The 19,370-nt window shown below is 42.9% G+C and overlaps 1 protein-coding gene across 1 annotated transcript; it reads left to right on the forward strand.

Annotated features, from left to right (window-relative positions):
- Positions 1 to 531: 531 nt before the first annotated feature.
- LOC307022798 (uncharacterized protein) lies at positions 532 to 4,578 on the forward strand. Its single transcript, XM_079655690.1, has 4 exons — positions 532 to 2,284; positions 2,557 to 2,834; positions 2,957 to 3,291; positions 3,427 to 4,578. The coding sequence occupies exons 1-4, from the start codon at positions 2,100 to 2,102 to the stop codon at positions 4,234 to 4,236; spliced, it is 1,608 nt and encodes a 535-aa protein (XP_079511816.1). The 5' UTR covers positions 532 to 2,099; the 3' UTR covers positions 4,237 to 4,578.
- The last annotated feature ends 14,792 nt before the right edge of the window (positions 4,579 to 19,370 follow it).

Here is a 19,370-nt window from a genome sequence, read left to right on the forward strand (position 1 = left end):
CGCTCTCAGAGAGAGGAGACATCCGCAGCTCCATAAGATCAGTTTGCGTGCTAGCATGTGTAACTGGAGAGAACGCAAACCCCCTTGGCGGTTTATATACGATATTGTGGTCGTGTTGTCTGTCCTCACGAGGACAAAGTGTTTCAGGGTGAGGAACACCTCTAAAAGCTCCAGATAATTTATGTGTGACCGTTGGAGGTCTCTGCTCCAGAGACCCCTCACAGGTCGACCTTCGTATATACCCCCCCGGTCCGTCATACATGCGTCTGTGGTGACCACCTTCCGCGATAGGACAGCACCCATAGGCACGCCCCGTACTAGAAAAGTCGGGTGCAGCCAGTGGCGCAGTGCCATTACGCATTTCATAGTGACCATCACTCTCCGCGCGCCTTGACGTGCGGGTTCCAGTCTGAGGGCAGCTACCCAGCGCTGAAACTCCCTCATGTGTAAGTGTCCCAGTCATACCACCAGGATGGCTGACGCCATGAGCTCCAGTAACCGCAGACATGATCTGAAGAGAACATATGTGACCCGCTCTATCGAAATCAGTCGGAAGTCGCAACGGCTCATTTCAAAATAAACGTGGATTTGAGTAAAAAACTAGTTTTTCGGGGTTTTGGTGTTTTGTTTGATTTCAAATAAACAACGTCTTGGCTTTCAGAATCTGAAACTTTTATTTCCAAAATCAAACGATAAATACATGTTTGAAGCTTGTAATGGGAAGATGACAGCTCTCACGCTGCTCTTCCGCAGCGCTGCCCCCCCTCCCTCCGGCTGACATTATGAATGAAAAGCGTATAGTAATCATAAATAACACGGCAGAGTCCGTGATAGTTTATTTTCATCTGATTTCAAATAAACAAAGTCTTGGCTTTCAGAATATTAAACTTGTTTTGCCAAATTCAGATGATAAATACAACTTTGAAGCTTGTAAAGGCATCATTACGAGCGGAGAACGGAGTAACGTAACGTCACAGCTGGCATAACAACAGCCGGTGTTTCTTGTGAGGGTTTTCCCCGGGAAACCAACACAATACACACAAACGCAAAATACACAAACACACACACACACACACTATATAAACCAACATTATTCATCGCGACCTTCACCCAGTAAAACGAAAATATTTTTCCTCCGTACTTTGACAATTTATTAGCCGCTAATCAGATCGATGGATTCCAGAGAAGATCAAATCGCAAGACTGTTGAACTCCAACATTGTGAGAGGGACAGCCTCTGATGAGCAATGGGTTCAGCTGATCACTGATTACTTTTTGACGGCACCGGTTGAAGTTTCCCCGTTATCCGGCTCCGATTTAGAGTCAGACAGCCCTGACACTGACAGCAGCCCTCAGACCACGGATGCTGAAGAGGATGAGGACACCACAGAGGAACAACCACTGCTGAACGACCCGGTGGCTGAGACACTTCAGTCCGTACGGCATTATGTGAGCGAGGACAGCGCTCAAGAGATTGAGAGGGCCCATGACTACAGGTGTAGCTGTACATTTAATGATGGAGTTCCCTGTTACACCCGTTACACCCCTGAGGAGATGGTCAAGAGACGAGACCAAATGAATGAAATGACTAATGGTAAGTAACGTTATAACGTTATATTATTTAAATACCTTTGACTGTGGTAACGATGTGTGTGTGAGTATGGGTTAGTGTTAAAAACATAACAACAATTAAAATAATGCTCACATGACCACCTACAACTTAAAGTTGGCTAATACTCATTGAAAAATTATTGTGGTGAACATTTTCATAAATGTTTCAACCCTACATTTTATCCACATGGGGAGACATATTTTTTTGGCTACCCCTTAAATCACATGTGGCCCCAGCCTAATTATCTAAAGATGTGCAGAGATAGGCAGCTACAAATGTATTATCTCATGTGAGAGCAGTTTACTCTGGAGTCACTGCCAGACTAGCCTGTACTTATTATTACCCTTTATAATAGATAGAATATGTGTGTATGGGAGTGTGTTTAACATAATACTATAGGCAATGTGTGGGGGGTGGGCCTGTGTGTTCTGTTACACGTTAAAGATTTAAGTTGTGTGTGATGAGTGATTGACACAACACATTATGTAATGTTATATGATTTTCCAGGTGAAAAGCATTTGGTGCTACTTGGAAAGATAAGCTCCAACATAAACCTCTCCAAAGAGACCGCTTGTGCAAAGAGAGGACACCAAAAGGAGCGGAAACAGCAGAGAACGTCCTATTTCTTAGATGGGCACAAAATCTGCCGGGAGACTTTCAAGTTTCTACATGGGTGAGTTTGATTTTGAAAAGGCTACTTCACTTTTGGTAGTGTTACTATTTTCAAATGAAGTGGTAATAAGCCATGCATGAGTTGAACTGAGTTTGACAATAACTGAATAGAAGCAGAATTTACAGCAATAGTAATACATAAATAAATAAATATATATATATATACATGCTTTTACATAATGAAAAAATACAACGACAATGTATATACTACAATGCATACATTAAATAAAGCCATAAAAAACAATCAAAGACTGATGTTTTAAACCATTCCAGAATTTCTCAAGACAAGCTGACAGGCATCATCAAGTTCTACAAGGAACATGGCTTGGCCCCAAGGATAAGACGTGGTGGTCGTGTGGTGACCAAAAGGGTGTTGTCCTTTGAAGACATCCAGCGAATTGTACGGTTCATTACCAACTTTGCAGATGTCTTTGCCATGCCACTTCCTGGACGGATTCCAGGGTTTAAGAGGACGGACATCAGTGTTCTACCAACAACTGAGACCAAGTCCTCTGTGTGGCGGAAATACAAGGTTCAGATGCAGGAGAAGGGTGGGTATTTTCTTATATTTTAATCTTGTTTTTTTGGGGTTTTTTTACACGAGGAAACCTCAATGGAAAACTAATGATGAGTAATCTAACAATGCTATCTTTGTCTTTAATCACCTTTCCAGGTCACCGTGCTGCTGGCAACAGCACATTTAGGAAGCTGTGGAAGGAGCTGACTCCCAGTGTCATTATTGGGAGGCCGATGACAGACCTATGTTGGTTCTGTCAGAAAAACAACATTGCCATCTACCGCAGCTCCAACTTTCCCGACTGTGTCAAGTCAGCGAAGCTCAGGAAGCAGGAAGAACACCTCCGCACCGTGGGGGTGGAGCGTCAGGCTTACCAGGAGATGGTCGCCAGCTGTAAAGAAACAGCTAGAGAGCTGGGTGTCAAATTAGGACCCAACCAACCCTGTAGCAGAGACATCACCATCCACTACAGCTTTGACTATGCACAGCAGGTGAGGTGTGTGAATGTGATGAATGCTGTGATAATCCAGAATGTTTGGAATGTAACAATATGAATATTCACACATTTTTAGAATTAGAGTATAGATCACTCATTAGTTAATTCATCTGTTGGTCTGGTGTTACAGGTTCACTACCCCAGTGACCCTCTCCAGCCCGGGCCCATTTACTTTATGGTTCCCAGGAAGTGTGGACTGTTTGGTGTCTGCTGTGAAGGTGTTCCTCAGCAGGTAAACTACCTCATAGATGAGGCTCATTGCAGCAGCAAGGGTTCCAATGCTGTCATTGCCTACCTCCACCACTTCTTCTCTCAGTATGGGCTTGGGGAGAAACATGTTCACCTGCACTGTGACAACTGCTCTGGTCAGAACAAAAACAGATACCTCCTCTGGTACCTTGCTTGGCGGTGCATGGTGGGACTCCATGAAGATATCTCCCTCAACTTTCTTATTGCTGGCCACACCAAATTTGCACCTGACTGGTGCTTTGGCCTGTTTAAGCAGCAGTTCCGCCGCACACCAGTGTCCTGCCTGAAGGACATCAGCCAGGCTGTCAGGTCCAGTACCGTCACTGGAGTCAACATCCCCCAGCTGGTTGGCAATGAGTCAGGGGAGACCTTCGTCAAAACAGACGACTGGCACAACTTCCTTGCCCCCAGCTTCAGACCGCTTCCAGGTATCAAGAGGTACCATCACCTACGCTTCACCAGTGCCGAGCCTGGAGTGGTCTACGCCAAGGAGTTTGAAGGTAAAGAAGAAGAATCCTTCATGCTGCTACGCACAGGGTGCTTTACTGACCAGGAGGCACGTCCCACTGAACTGACTCCCCCTGGGCTTGATGAAAAACGGCAGTGGTATCTTTTTGAGAAGATCAGAGAGTTCTGCACTGAGGAAACCAAAGACATCACCTGCCCCAAACCCTTAACACCTCATCCTTAATGAGTGAGAGTGCATAATACATCAACACTATGTAATTCTTCTATAAATGCTGTAAATATATATTTCAAATTGGTTTTAAGTACTGTTAGCTACTCTGTTGATTGTTTGCTATTTTTATATTGTGTAGTATATTTATCTGTTCTGTTGCTTGCTTCTTTCTCTAAATTAGCTTTTGTGCCAAATGATTCTAATGTTGTTAGAGGTTAACATGCAATCAGTTCATTTAAGTATTTATTCATAGTGTTTTTCATAAAAATTGTATATTGATGATTCTGCACGTGGGTATGGGTGTGCACGTGAGTACGGGCGTGCACGTGAGTACGGGTGTGCATGTGGTCTGGGTGTGCACATGGCCATGGTACATGGGAATAGATGTGTGCGCATAAGCATGTGCTCAAACATGACCAAAATACATACATAAATTGATGAACGTGCACGTGAGTTCGGGAGTGTACGGGAGTGCACGTTGGTACGGCGTGCATGTGTATGTGAGTGCCTTTGTTCCATGTATTGATGTATGAAAGTGACAACAAGAGAACAGTATATTGTGTGTGTGTGTGTGTGTGTGTGTGTGTGTGTGTGTGTGTGTGTGTGTGTGTGTGTGTGTGTGTGTGTGTGTGTGTGTTTTGTGCAAACAGCTCTAGATGAATTCGTTTTATGGTATGGTTCATTTGAATAAATACCTAAGAAAGTACTGCAAACTTTGAAGGCCTTTTTCTCAAAATCATGGTTCGATGACATTCATTATGTAAAGTGACGTATTTTGCTTAATATTTGGAGGACAAAAACAATATTGATATCATTAGAAAGCTAAGAATCTCATCTTTCCAACAGTGTATCAAACTCAAAATGTGTTTCAGGGTCAATGTGACTGAAAATGATAGAGCAGGTCACATATTTGCGTGGCTGGAAATGAGCGAGGCAAGCCCTGAAGGCTTTCACTCTCTCTGCTGACAGGCGGGCTGTAAAGGGCACCGAATTCAGGTGTAGGCCCAGAAAGAGTACAGTCTGGGCTGGGGACAACATGCTCTTTTCTGTGTTTATTACGAAACCCACGTCGAGCAGGTGTTTTACGAGGACATTCGTCTGCGTAATAGCCTCTTGCTCCGACTGTGCGAGAAGGAGCCAATTGTCCAGATAAGTTCCCAGGCGAATACCCTGTTGTCTTATGTGGAAATACGCGTCTTTCAGGTCGACTGATGTAAAGCAGTCGTTTTGTCGCACGAGACGCAGCAGAGATGTGTGAGTGAGCATTCTGAATTTGTATCTTTTGAGATATTTGTTCAGAGCCTCGTGTCTGGGCTGGAGACCCGGGGCAGGCTATGGCCTCTGCTGTTTCGGGATCTTGAAACGGGCAGGACGTGAGGCAGCTTGAGCGAAGGACTGCCGCGGGGCCGTTGAAGGTGGCGGCTGGACCCTTCGGGGAAGACAAAACTGGAGAGCCTCATCCTCCTTCTTTTTGGATTCACACCGCTGCTACATCGAAGCTAGAGCGGAGCCAAATATGCCCTCGGGAACAATAGGCATGTCCAAGACGTCCTCTTTTTCCCGGTCTGGAAGGTTCGTCAGGTTAAGCCACCTGGCTCTCTCCTGTACCACCATTATCCCCAGTGCTTTGCCCGTGGCTTAGACTGCACAGCGCTGCACACGGAGGCAAATGTCCGTGATCGCTGCAATTCCGTCCCACACGGCAGGCTCAGGTTTGTTCGTCATGTCCTCGCAGAGCTCCGCCTGGTAGGCGGTCAGTAGCAAGGAGACGTTGAGCGCCCTGGCGCACAAAGCTGCAGCTTTATAGGCTCGTTCGGTCATTGCTGACTGGAAGCGGTCTGCCTTTGCCGGTAGCGTGGGGTTCCTGCTCGGTGCCGAAGCCAGCCGCGGTTGGAGGTGGGCTGCCACCAGAGGCTCCATGGGCGGCATGCGGAGCAGGCCGAGCTTCTCCATGCGGTCACAGTCCAAAGAGGAGGCAACCTGGATTGGGGCCTTGTTTCTGAAAGGGCGGTCTCTCCACGAGACCGACACCTCGTCCAGCATCTCTGGAAAGACTGGGAGAAGCTGCCTCTTCATCCTCGTTGCTTGGGGCAACTTCTTCCCCTCATAGCGAGATCTGGAGGTCTCCTTGGCCACTTCAGGCCAGGGGATGTCCAGCCTGGACGCAGCGCGTTGGCACACGGCCTGCAAGTCCATACTGAGGCAGGGAGAAGCTGGTGTGCTTTCGCCCGGGGGAGCGGACATCGCCTCCGGCTTGGCAGCCTGGGCAGATGAAACAAAGAGGTCATCTTCATGCTCATCCGAGTCGGATAAGAGGAACTCAGAGGCAACCTCTTCATCCTCCTCCATATAATCCAGCTCTAGGACATCCTCCGCGGGTGGAACCACGGTGAGGTCCAGTTGGGAGCCCCAGCTTGACACAGCGCGGGGCTACGCTCTCGCGGCTCTTGCCGCCACCGGGCCCCAGCCTGACAAAAAACGACGGGGTAGATTTTTCTTTAAAAAATATTAACTGTTGTGTTAATATCTTTCTTATCTTCGTCTGCTCTGGTGTGAGGGAGAGAAGAGTCCGTTTTCGCTCGCTGTGGTGTCGGCGCAGAGGGATACACTAGCAACAGGTATGTTACTTTTTGAAGAAAAAAATCAAACCTTACCGTTATTTCGAAAGAAAAAACGGCGGGGCAGATTACAATATTAACTGGTGTGCTAATATTTGCTCAATTCTTCTGCAAAAAAGTAACCGTCAAGTGCCCCTCGACCGAATGTTAGCTTGGGTTCAGTCTGTGGACCGTTAAGATAGCCCGGCTACTGATATTCGAGATGTGCTCTGAAGCGAGAAGAGGTGTTTGAATGACGCTGCAACGTGGCGCAAGCTACTTAAAGGGTGGGTAGATTCCCTGACGTAGACGTCAAGATCACCAGCCAATCGGGATTGGCGTAATGAGATTGATGCTTCTGTTTGCATACGCGTTGAGGCGCATCCCATAGTGAGACATCGAACGGAGTGTTATGAATGAGAACTGTCAAACCCTTCAGTGCACAAACCCATAACACGGGATAAGGGTAACTACATATGAATGAATACTACACTACACATCTAATAGAGTAAACTAGGTGCTTACTATCACCTCATTTGTGATTTTTCATCGCTGACTTTCTCAATGGGAGACATGACATTTGTTGTTTTGAACAAGAGCAGTGATTTTTGGCTCATGCAATCCGAAGACATTGGGGAAGAGTGCTGTCAGTCAGGGAGCAGCGAGTGATACTTTTTATTGAGTTAATGTGTGAAAAGCTTGATTAACATTTGTATGTTGATCCAAACATTCTGAGCACACAGATCGCTACTTTCTGAACGTTAGGGAACTGCTGTTTTTTGACATCACTCCAAAACTTCGCTGGCCCGTTAGTGTGCTGCTCTTGTGCCATTACGGATGAATGCATGTTCCCCTCGTCGATGCAGGGGACCACTTCCTTTGCTCAGGTTGATATGTCCCCCTCTATTGCAACAGTGAAGGGGTCTCTGGCAAAGCCCATCACCTCTGTGTGCAGAGCAAGTCCAATCAACCGGCAAAGTTCTCTTTCAACCTCGCGATGAAATCTGTAATCACATCCGTGATTTATGCCGGGGATGTGATGTGTTTGAGGAGCGTCGGAAAATGCAGCATCCGACCCGTACTCAAGTCGGTCGCGAAAAGGTCCAGCTTGACTTGGAATGCGCGCATCTGCTCCACAAGATGAATGACCGTTTTGTCTCTGTACACACACACACACACACACACACACACACACACACACACACACACACACACACACACACACACACACACACACACACACACAGTTATGACCGGCCCGTAGGCTACAACATGAAAACAGAGAGAGACGTTGGGAAAATGTAAAACATGATGCCGAAGAAGAAGATTCCAGTGGCCCCAATAGTTGTCCCCAAGAGTTCTTGCAAAATATGAACAAATAAACAATAACATTTTACATTAGTTACAATAACCCATATTCTTGTATGCTTTATGTGTTACAAACTCAGAACCTCAGAGTATAGGACCCAATTGCACGACCCAGGAGACAGAGGTAAAGTATTTGTAAAATACTTTATTTTCAATAGATGAACAAAAATAATCACTTTCAAATCTCTGGACGAGATGACAAAAGAGAACAAAAGAAAATCGCTCACGTAGTGAGGAACAAAATATCTTTGACAACAAGGAGAGCATAGATCTGACCTAGGCATGAGACAAGACAAACTGACAAGGAACACTGGGAGACTGGGGAATTTAAACACACAACAACAAGACACAGATGGAAACAATCAGGGGCGGGTGCTGATGAGCTTGGGAGACAAACAAAAGGTAGACAATCAGGGAGCCTGGAATGACAGGAGCCTCATCTCAATACCCCTCCTCGACTCCTCCTTTCCCTCACTCGCGTCCCTTCCTTGCGTCTTAGCTCCGCCTCCGTAAGATGCAAGCGAGAGACACGAGGGCCCTTTCTCATTTCACTAATTCCCCCTCCTTGACTCTTCGAATCCTCGGTCCTCCGGTAGTGACCCGGAAATGAATTTCAGCACGCCATTTTGAAGGACATCTAATTTCTCTAAATGCACTTCGAGGACCGAGCATCGAGCATCGAGGAGTCTCTCTGGGGGAGGTCTAACCGAGGAGACACTGATGGGTCCTCCACGGCTCCTCCACAGCTCCTCCACGGATGTATTTCCGGGAACAGAGATGTTTCAAAGAGTCGTGAAGCACGGCCGGACTTATCTCAGCCAATGACAGCTCTGCATGCATCCCCTGGATATTATTTTATTAGCTGCTTTAATCGCGACGCGATGTTTACAGTGAGAACAGCTGTGAAGTCCGTGCAGAAAGCAGAGCAGTGTATATAATATATATCACTCAGTATAACAGGCATACTCTCTTTATTTGCTGTAGTTTAGTAGATATCTACAAACAAAGAGTCAATATTTTTCTAAAACCATTTAGTGCTTCACATAATAAAATACACAACGGCTGTAGCCTGATTATGCTTTAGGAGCTGTAGGTGTGTGTGTTGTACAGTGTGTAGGTGTGTGTGTGGTACAGTGCGTAGATGCGGCGGACAGACGGGTCTCAGTTGGTTTGGTGTCCTTTGCTTACTTGTAATACTTGTAAATACAACTTTTGGCCCGTAATTTATTTTCCTCATTGTAGCGAACAGAGAGGGGGATATATCCAGTCTATGTTTGTTTGTAGCCTTTATTTAACCAGGTGAAAATCCCATTGAGATCAACGATCTCTTTTTCAAGGGAGACCTGCATGATAGTGTTGCGTTATTATGAGAGTGCTCTGTTTGATTCTGAAATTGTCCTTCAAAATGGCGTGTCTTGATCGATTTCCGGGTCAAGTCCCGGAGGAGGGGAAGAGAGGAGTCGATGAGGGGTATTGGGATGAGGCTACGGTAAACGGTGAGTGACAAAACGAAACAGGAAGTGGAAGACAATACAACCAAAAACCAACATAAAATGTGACTATCTCAACATTTCTGTCGGTGCACAACATTATGTTGATATTTAATAATATTTAAAATAAGTGCAGCATGCACAAAGTATAGCTATGGACAAGTGACACATTTATTCGGACAAGTAAATTGCCAAACTCACTTGTCCATGGACATGTACTCTCTAAAAACTTTTTTTACACTGTATACATTTAATTTAAGTGCGTAAATTCAATGGTCTAACATACAACCCCAAACCATGTTCTTGTACTTACTGTAACCTAACAGAGTTGTTTTGTGGCCTTGTTTGTTTGGTTTGGTTTTCATTTACATCATTACCTGTTTGTTTAAAACAATTAGGCATTGATTCTACTATATGCATGCTACCAAACCAACAGTGCAATGTATTACATTGATAGGTGTGAAAATTACAGCCGACCATCTCATCCCCCTGTCAGTGATGATTAAAAATGATGGCTATTCAGTGCCTTATTCAAAATGCCCTCTATAGATAATGTGTTCTATTATAAAAGGAGAAGTGAACTGGGGGAGTTATTTCGGACACCACAGCGGTACAATTCTAACAAATACAATACATGTAATTACAGTAAACATATTACTGTGCAGCACATCTCCAGCTGCTGCATGGGAGGTAGTGGGTATATTTAATAACCTCTGTAATTGTCTATAGGGTACACTCTGAACAGTATCTTCCCTCTCTTGGAGGCGAGGAAATCATGTCCCCTCCACGGTCACATATTTGTTTCCCTTAATCCGCTCTGAATCATACCAGCTGCTGCACTGCTCTCTGTGGATGTAGATTTGCTGTCAATACCCCACCGCTGATCTCACAGCAGGTGTTTCTACCTCCAACGGATGATGCAAAACAGTAGCTGACATCACTCGTGGGGTTACTGTAGGTTTAACACAGTTATTGCTAAGATTCAGTCAACAGAAAGTGTTGCGTTCGCTGACCCTGACAGTTATTCACTGTGGATTTGTTCTTACACTGAACAAAAATATAAACGCAACACTTTTGTTTTTGCTCCCATTTTTCATGAGATGAACTCAAAGATCTAAAACATTTTCTCTGTACACAAAATAACCATTTCTCTCAAATATTGTTCACAAATCTGAAAAAATCTGTGATAGTGAGCCCTTCTCCTTTGCCGAGATAATCCATCCCACCTCACAGGTGTGGCATATCAAGATGCTGATTAGACAGCATGATTATTGCACAGGTGTGCCTTAGGCTGGCCACAATAAAAGGCCACTCTGAAACGTGCATTTTTGCTTTATTGGGGGGGTCTGGGGGGGTCCGAAAACCAGTCAGTATCTGGTGTGAGGGGTAGGGTTAGGGTTAGGGTTAGGGTTAGGGTAATGTTGTGAATCGAGTGGCCCATGGTGGTGGTGGGGTTATGGTATGAGCAGGCGTATGTTACGGACGATGAACACAGGCCACTCGATTCACAACATTTGACTTTTTGTTTCTGTGGTCATCAAAAGATACATTGTAATAACTACCTGAAATGAATTAGCAAATGTCCTGCTTGTCGTTAATTTCAAAGCTTTAATGTTACATACAATGTAGAAGCCAACAAGTGACAAAATCAGAATATAAAGGTTGATGAAGACATTAAACTTCAGCAGGCCGAAATGGGCAACTTTGCTAGGCTGTACTGCTGTACATTCATGGTTTGAATAAACACTTATTGTTAATATGCAAGACAGGGTTGCAAAACAAAGAGCTGTAGCTTCGTCCAATAGTAATGCATTTGTTTAGTGGATTTCTTTTTATTTGCATCAGGTTAACAGAAGCAAGAAAAAGGATCCTGAGTTTTTTGGGACAAATAAAATGTAATGCAATGTCGAGGGAACCAAGGTGACGCTTACTCCAAGGTTAGCTTTTAAAAGTAGTAGGAGCAGTAGTACAAGGTCAGCTCTATTTTTAAATAAAGAATTTAGCGTGTTGTTGCAAAGTGTTGTGTGTAGATAAGCCATGAAAGGGAATTTATCATGTCCCAGTATCGAAAAAAATGGAAAAACAAGTTGGTAATGAGGCCTGGAACAACATGATTAACTTCTAGTGAAACTCTGACTCGTGAAACTGGCATTGTCTGACAATAACGTAGCATTGGCACAGGTAGCATCTTTGAGCAGCCAACAAGTTTAAAGAGGCCAACATCAAAACGCTGGAAGATGCCACACTTTCTAAAGCACCTCCTCCACGCTGCTCTTCATTGTCTTCTTCTGCGCTCTTATAACTGCTGTGTGACTCACGTGCGGTAATATAACTGCTCAATGACTCACTGTAAAGGTTATGTGAGGATGCCAAAACGACTTTCTTTTATAAAATATGGAGTAAAGAAACAGAAAATTCAAGCAAAGTGGTTGAAATAGGATCTTGCTGCCTTTTTTAAATGATCAGCCTTTACACAAAACATTAGTTAAAAACTGATGAAAACATTGACTGATACAATTCTGTGTCTTTGTGCTGAATATGTAGCGTTTAGCTTTGTACACATACTTGAAGCAGAGGGAGAGAGAAAACTCGGACTACTTCAAATTAAGGGTCAGCTGAGTTAGCGTAACGCTAATTGCCTCTGCGAGCAACAATATGCAACTTCTAACATGAGCTTTTCTTTTTCAAGAAACCGGTCAAATCAGCACATCCGATGTTCAATGTGAAACTTTAATCATTTACTAATTGCAAAGACATTACAATTCCACAATTCTAAATCAAGTTAAATATAACAGGCTATGACATAGAAAATCATTTGACCAACCTAATTGTTAATAGAACTCCTACATAATTCCTACAAATTGTACAAAATTGGATGAAGCAGATTATCCAACTAACCCTCCTATTGATTTTTCAAATGTAAGTGCACATTGAGTATTTTGCATGTGACACAAGAGCAGGAAAAGTGTGTTCAGCAGGTTCAAGTGCATTCTTGTTCAATTTCCTGAGTGAAAGATTAGGGTTGTTCTCATCTATGCATACAATGTATTCAGAATTAATTTTTCACTAGCTATCCAACCTTTCACAGATCTGGCTTTCCCCGTGTTGGCACTGTGATACAGGCTTATTTTATATTGGTTTTCCTTAAAATCAGATGCAATGATAAGTGTAAGAAAGCAGGTAATAGCATAAGCAGCAAAATAATTCTGGCTCAAGAGGCTTGTAATTGCTGTGTAAATGGATATGACAGTCATCTTATCTAGTTTAATAATGGAGTGAAGGGACATAAAAAGATGATTTACATTGTGAAGAACAAATGTGATTATTTTCGAAAGCTCATGATGATGAAGATATGGGTAAACAGATGTACGGGGAGGTAACATGTATCTGTTTACAGCTCAAGTGGAGTGAGTTTATGTTAGAGACAGATAAAGTAGAAAGGGGTATGAATAATGGATGAGGCAGGGGTTGAAGAACAGATAGATGCAGGATGGAAAGACGGATTAATGCTTTTTCAGAGTACATCGGAATGAAAAAAAAGCAAAATATTAGATACTTCTCAAATGATGAAATGTTTCATCCCGAGGAAAACTTTGTTTATATTTTGTATTTAAATGACCTTAAATACACCCAGCGTGAGCTGATATTCATCAATGAAGTCCTGCATGCTGAGTGCATGATGGTTAACATTAATGGATAACACACAATCAAAAAGTGAGGGAATGGAAAAAAGGAAGTAGGCCTACTGAGCAGGTATGCTATAAAATACATGAATTCAAGTGTTTTTCCCTATAATATTATCCTATGAATACTTCCGACTGCCTTCAGCCTAAAGGTCAGGATAATGAATTTCACTGCAAGAGCTGCCATGGATAAGAGTTTGTCATAAATACAAGAGGCTCACATCATCCCTAGATGACCCATTGGTATTAAAAAGCTGAAATCCTTCAACAACATGTGTTCCTGGAAAAAGCCTACCATGTATCCCCCTAAAGCTCATGGAATCAGACCATTAGTCGGGAGGATATTCATGCATTTGGACATAAATCTGTTTCAGAACAACAACACTTTAAGATTGATCTTGTAAACTAACACTGAGGGTCCTGTATGTCCCTAAATCCCAATACAGAGCATTTTGATACAGTATGACTTAGGCAAGACAAGGGTATTTATTTACATTTCTTACACATGAGGGTCTACAGTACCTATGATAGTCTTTGCTTGGTGTTGTTACCAGACCATTTTTGTATATATTTAAGAAACCACAGGTGTAAAACACCTGCATCAAACTGTCTTTGAATCAGGAACACTTGTGCATGCTCAGCACTGTGAGAAAGCAAAAGGTAATCGATTTGGGAACTGAGTTTAGAGTGGACTGCAAACAATGTATTGATCCATTGTTGATTAAACTGTCCATTATTTTCTTAATCTGTCCATTATTTTCTTAATTTGTCTCATATTCATCAACATATTGTTGAAATATAGCACAATAATGGCCATTAAAAGGTCCCAGAACCCAAAATGATGACTTCAAATAGACTACTGATTGATTGATTTTATCTGATTAACAGCCCATGAGCCAAATATGTTCAATGTACAATGACGTAGATCAGTGGTCGCCAACCAGTCGATCGCGATCGAGTGTGGTGCGGGTAGATCGCGGACCGTTAAAAAAAAAAGTAACAAAAGAAAAATGAAATTAAAATAATAATGTTTGAAAAATACGTTTTTAGATGTAAACCTATCATCCACCACCCCGTTAGCAGGTGCCACTTGATTGACGTATATTTGAGACACCTCAATAATATAATACATTAACCGTGCTTTACGTGAACCTCATCATGACACAAGAGACAACGGCAGGACTGTAATTTCCCGTGTTCACTGAACGCAACAGAGGCAAGACACCACACCAATCAGAGAGTTGCATGGAAATACACGTGTGCTTGTGTCATTCAAGCTCGGCTCTGTGTGTGTGTGGCAATAGCGCATTTAGTGTGATAGAGAGATGGAGAGAGGGAGGGAGAGAGAGGGACTGGTGCTAGCGGGGACCGTGATGTTAGCATCTGGTTAGCTAGCTGCACTAACTAACCAACGGACATAAGGAGCTGTTTCCACAACAAGCTGGAGGAGAGTCCTCCCCTGACAGACTGAGGGGCTCAGGTGAGCTAAAGGACTCTCTTGAGTGTTTAGAACGGTTTTGTCACAAATTATTCAAAAGATTATTTCCGCGGCACACCTTCATATGATCATTATAGTTGTACAAACAATAACAGAATAAATGAAAAACAGGTATGAAATAGCCTACTATACAGTATGTCAGTAAAACAAGAATACAGTTTAAAAGGGGAGTGATTTGTAAAATATCCAAAAAGAAAAAGAAAATCTGTTTACAGTTCTGTTTCATATGGGTGCTGAGAGAGGTATCCATAGATCTCTTCATGTTGCTCTCAAAGTCCATCAGATTGATGCTTTGAACTTCAATATTTAAAAAAAAAAATCTTCCCAGGGGAGCATCCCCCCGGACCCCCCGAGAGGAGGTGAGGACCCCCCTAGAGGAGGTGAGGTCCGCCCCCCAATAGCACTTTACCCCTGCCTATATGCCGTGAGCTGATTATGTAACAGTCATGAACAGCCTTCATTGTAACAGTAATTCAGATGCAATTAGCCTATATAAAAGGCCTCAAATTGGAAGCATTGTCTGGGCCGTCTTTTTCACTCAATTCTGCAATAGGTAAATCTCGCCTTTCATCTAGGCCAGGGGTCGGCAACCCGCGGCCCACGGGCCGCATGCGGCCCTTTAAGCCCTCTGCTCTGGCTCCCTTGAGTTTAGACAAAAATAAGAAGGAAATAAAATAAAAGTATTTGTAGGACTATTTATATTTTGTTGCACGGTTGAAAATGTTTCGTATCTTGTATTTTGAGGTGATACTGTGACACATAAATAAAAAACAAAACGGTTTTAATTAGGTCAACTAAAATATGCGTCACATACTGCTACGGTCCCGCGCGAGCGCCTTTTCTTGGAGGCACTCGCGCGGGTACCCCCGGCTCGATGAGCGAACAATGGATAAATCAAAGAAAAGTACCGGAGGAACACAGGAATTGAATTCTGTGTGGACAGAGTTATATGCTTTCACAGCAAACGATGCTGGTTTACCGGGATGTTTGATATGTAGAGAGAAGTTGTCAACGGTGCTGCAGCCTTTACGTATCGAGGAACAACAAGGGAGAGGAAGACAGCTGAAAATCTTCAGTCATAATTCAATGGGGTATGTAATTTATTTCAGAAAACACTTTTTGTTATATTCCATGGAATGCCCTTAACGTCCCGATAGCAATGAATATATTAAATGCTTTGACAATAAATACATACAAAAAATAATCTCTGGAAGCCGTAGCGCTGTAAAAAGCACGACCAATCATTTTAGCCGACCCGGCTAAAATAACTGGATGGCCTGCCTGCCTGTCAGCCTTCCATCTGTGCACAAACTTATCTCGTGGCCTCATTGATGATGCGCGTTCGTGTGTGTTGGAGGAGGGAATCTGTAAGAAAGTCTGAAGGAAGAGGCCTATTTTTTCCGGTCGTGTATTTTCAAATTCTAGCGCACACGAGCTGGTTTCTCCATTCTTACCTACCCTACCTTTAACTCTTTTTAGGGTGCAGCTATATGTTTTATTTATTTCAAAGTGGGCCCATTTTAATAATATTCTTTTTCCCTTCAAATGTGCAGAAGACTCCCCAAGTGCTGTGTTTAATTTATTTTAAAGTAGGCCTGTGTATTATTTGTAATTCTCCTTATAGGAGTTCTTTGTTTCTTATTAGAGGTTAACAGTTTTATATAATGTAATAAATAGCCTAATAAATGAAAAAAAACTGTAGTTTTTGTCTGATATAACAATAAATACAACTTAGCTCTCAAGCTATGAAATATGTTTTGCGGCTCCAGACAAAAAATGTTTTGGGAAAAAGGAGCAAAATGGCTCTTTTGGTCAAAAAGGTTGCAGACCCCTGACCTAAGCCGAGGTCGGTGATCTTGGGCATAAAAAGGTTGGTCACCACTGACGTAAATTAACAAATGAATGGATTTTAGTGGAAGGGTGAATCACAGGCCTAGTAAGAAACCATGACATTGTTTAACTTAATCTGAATCACAGGATGGACATAAAAAGAACGTTTTAATTTCATTAGCATCGTGAAATAGGGAAGGGTCTTGGCTATGCGTTCTTCCAGTGTTTATTTGGTTTGTTCATCCGTTTGTCAGCAAAATAACAGAACAATTAAATATTGTCTTGATTTACATAAAACTTGGAAGGACGTAGCATTGTCCAAGAAGAAAATATACAAATGTGTCGCTGATCAGAGCAATGAAGTATACTTCATGTTTGACTAATGGAAAGGTAAGTCAACTCTCTGAGTGTTCTTCTAATTAACACAACAACATTGAATGATGTATGAACATATTTTCAGAAAACGTGTCTTGATTTAGACACAAAGCATCAAATCCAGAATGATCTTTTTTATTGTTGCTGAGAAATCCTTTTATATTACTTGCAACACCAAACATACCAACTCCACCGAAAGCTACCCAACAAAAATGTTTTTTCCGTGGCTCCATTTAAAACAGTCGGCTCCTGCGGAGGCTGAATAAGTGCTATCTGCTGGGTAACTTTGTCAACATCATAATCATCTTTGATTGGGGTTTCGGGGCGGTAGAGAACACAACAGATGCTGCCTCATTACCCATACCAAGTCTTGTCTGAATCCACATGCGCACACACATGTACAGGAAGGGGGCGTGATGGAAAAAGTGTTGCTTTGGATTTCAAATGAGATTTTGTTATAGAATGTGTTGTGTATTACTGTATAATGGGGCCTAGAATGGACATTAAATTAATATACATTTCTTATAATTATTCTCAATATATATGTAGTTCTACTGCCATAATGCTGCATACAAACTATGGCTCACATTCACGCTAACATCAGTCCAGCACACACACACACGCGCAAACGCAAACACACACACACACACACACACACACACACACACACACACACACACACACACACACACACACACACACACACACACACACACACACACACACACACACACACACACACACACACACACACACACACACACACACACACACACACACACACACACACACACACACACACACACACACACACACACACACACACACACACACACACACACACACACACACACACACACACGCAGGTTCCTCCCACTGCTAGGAGTAGGAAGCAGCGCACCCAGAGGATAATGGATTAGTATAGATTTAAGAAGATTTATTTGTTAAGTAAGTGTGTGTGTGTGTGTGTGTGTGTGTGTGTGTGTGTGTGTGTGTGTGTGTGTGTGTGTCCTATATCAAGCACAGCTCGTCTTTTAGATACAATCCAAACATAACATTTGCATCATAAAGACACCACGTTTAATCTGTCACTTGAGGTGGGAGGAGGGAGGGGCTTCTTTTGTGATTGCTGTAGAGAAATAACTGTAATGTACAATTTGCTACGAACCTTTCTCATAGTAACAAGAAATGAATGGCAAAAATAAACCAACTCACACCTCCAAAAAACACAAAGGCGTCATAACAACACATTCACAACAATTGAGTCACTGTGGCTCAGCATGAAAACAAATCTAAATGTACTTTGCAGTACAAAATTCCTTCTAAACTCAGAAATAAATCACCTTTTTTTCTTTTAGATCTCTCTCCAACACAAAATGTGTTGGAGTAAATAAGACGTTTTGTGGCGTTTGGCACGGACTGCTTTGAGGCGCTCTGGGCTGCGAGCGCTTGTGAATCCCAGCCGTGGACTGTCAGATTGCATGTGTGTGTGCCCCCCGCTAAATGCAAGCTGTTTGGGATTTTAATAATAAATCAATAATGCATGTAGAAAAGATTGCTGTAGTCAAACTGGAAAAGCCAATTAAGTTCTACTTTAGATAATTTCTTTCCCCATGTGCATCTCGCTCTGTGATTCTTTCACTTTGTTGTTTTTATAGAATCGGAGGGATGAAACCCTCTTTAATGGTCACACATGCAGAGCAGCTATTGGGCAGCTATTGTGGAGCAATGGGGAGTGAGGGGGGGGGGGGGTTGTCCGGTGCCTTGCAGGGCCCAGGAGGTGAACTAGGACCTCTCCAAGTAGCAGTCCACATTCCATATTTAGGTCTGGTCGGGGACTTGAACCGGCGACCCTAGCACAGTCCACGCCCCTACTGACTGAGCCACTGCCTCATTTATTTTAATACATGTTCTGCCCTTTAAGTAATGTTTTTGCATCCCTTTTTGCAGCCTTTTCACAGCTCTCATCAAGATTCTTCCACGTATCTTTTCGGCAAGTTTTGGCACCCCTTTTAGTGTGTCTTTAGGGTCATTTTTTCATGTCTTCAAAGTTGTACTGCATGTCTTTTTCCTCTTTTACTTTCTCTTTCTTAATAAATTGTGCCACTGTTTGAGATTGTTGTGCGTCTCACCACGTTGCATCCCTAATGTACATTTTGAGCGCCTTCGGGGTCATTTGGCGTGTCTTGAAAGTAATACTGTGTGTATTTGAGGTTGTTTATTGTCTCTTTTAGTTAGTTTTTTGATGTATTATTTATTTAGCCACCCTTAGAGCTAATGTATTGCCACCCTGTCCTCACTGTGC

Source organism: Notothenia rossii (assembly GCF_949606895.1).
Source record: "Notothenia rossii genome assembly, chromosome: 1".
Taxonomy (NCBI): Eukaryota; Metazoa; Chordata; class Actinopteri; order Perciformes; family Nototheniidae; genus Notothenia; species Notothenia rossii.

Excerpts from the sequence above, each read along its gene's own strand:
- LOC307022798 (XM_079655690.1), top strand. The coding sequence starts at position 2,100 with ATGTTATATGATTTTCCAGGTGAAAAGCATTTGGTGCTACTTGGAAAG. Across the intron at positions 2,285-2,556 it reads ACTTTCAAGTTTCTACATGG|AATTTCTCAAGACAAGCTGA; the intron begins GTGAGTTTGATT and ends AAACCATTCCAG. Across the intron at positions 3,292-3,426 it reads GCTTTGACTATGCACAGCAG|GTTCACTACCCCAGTGACCC; the intron begins GTGAGGTGTGTG and ends CTGGTGTTACAG.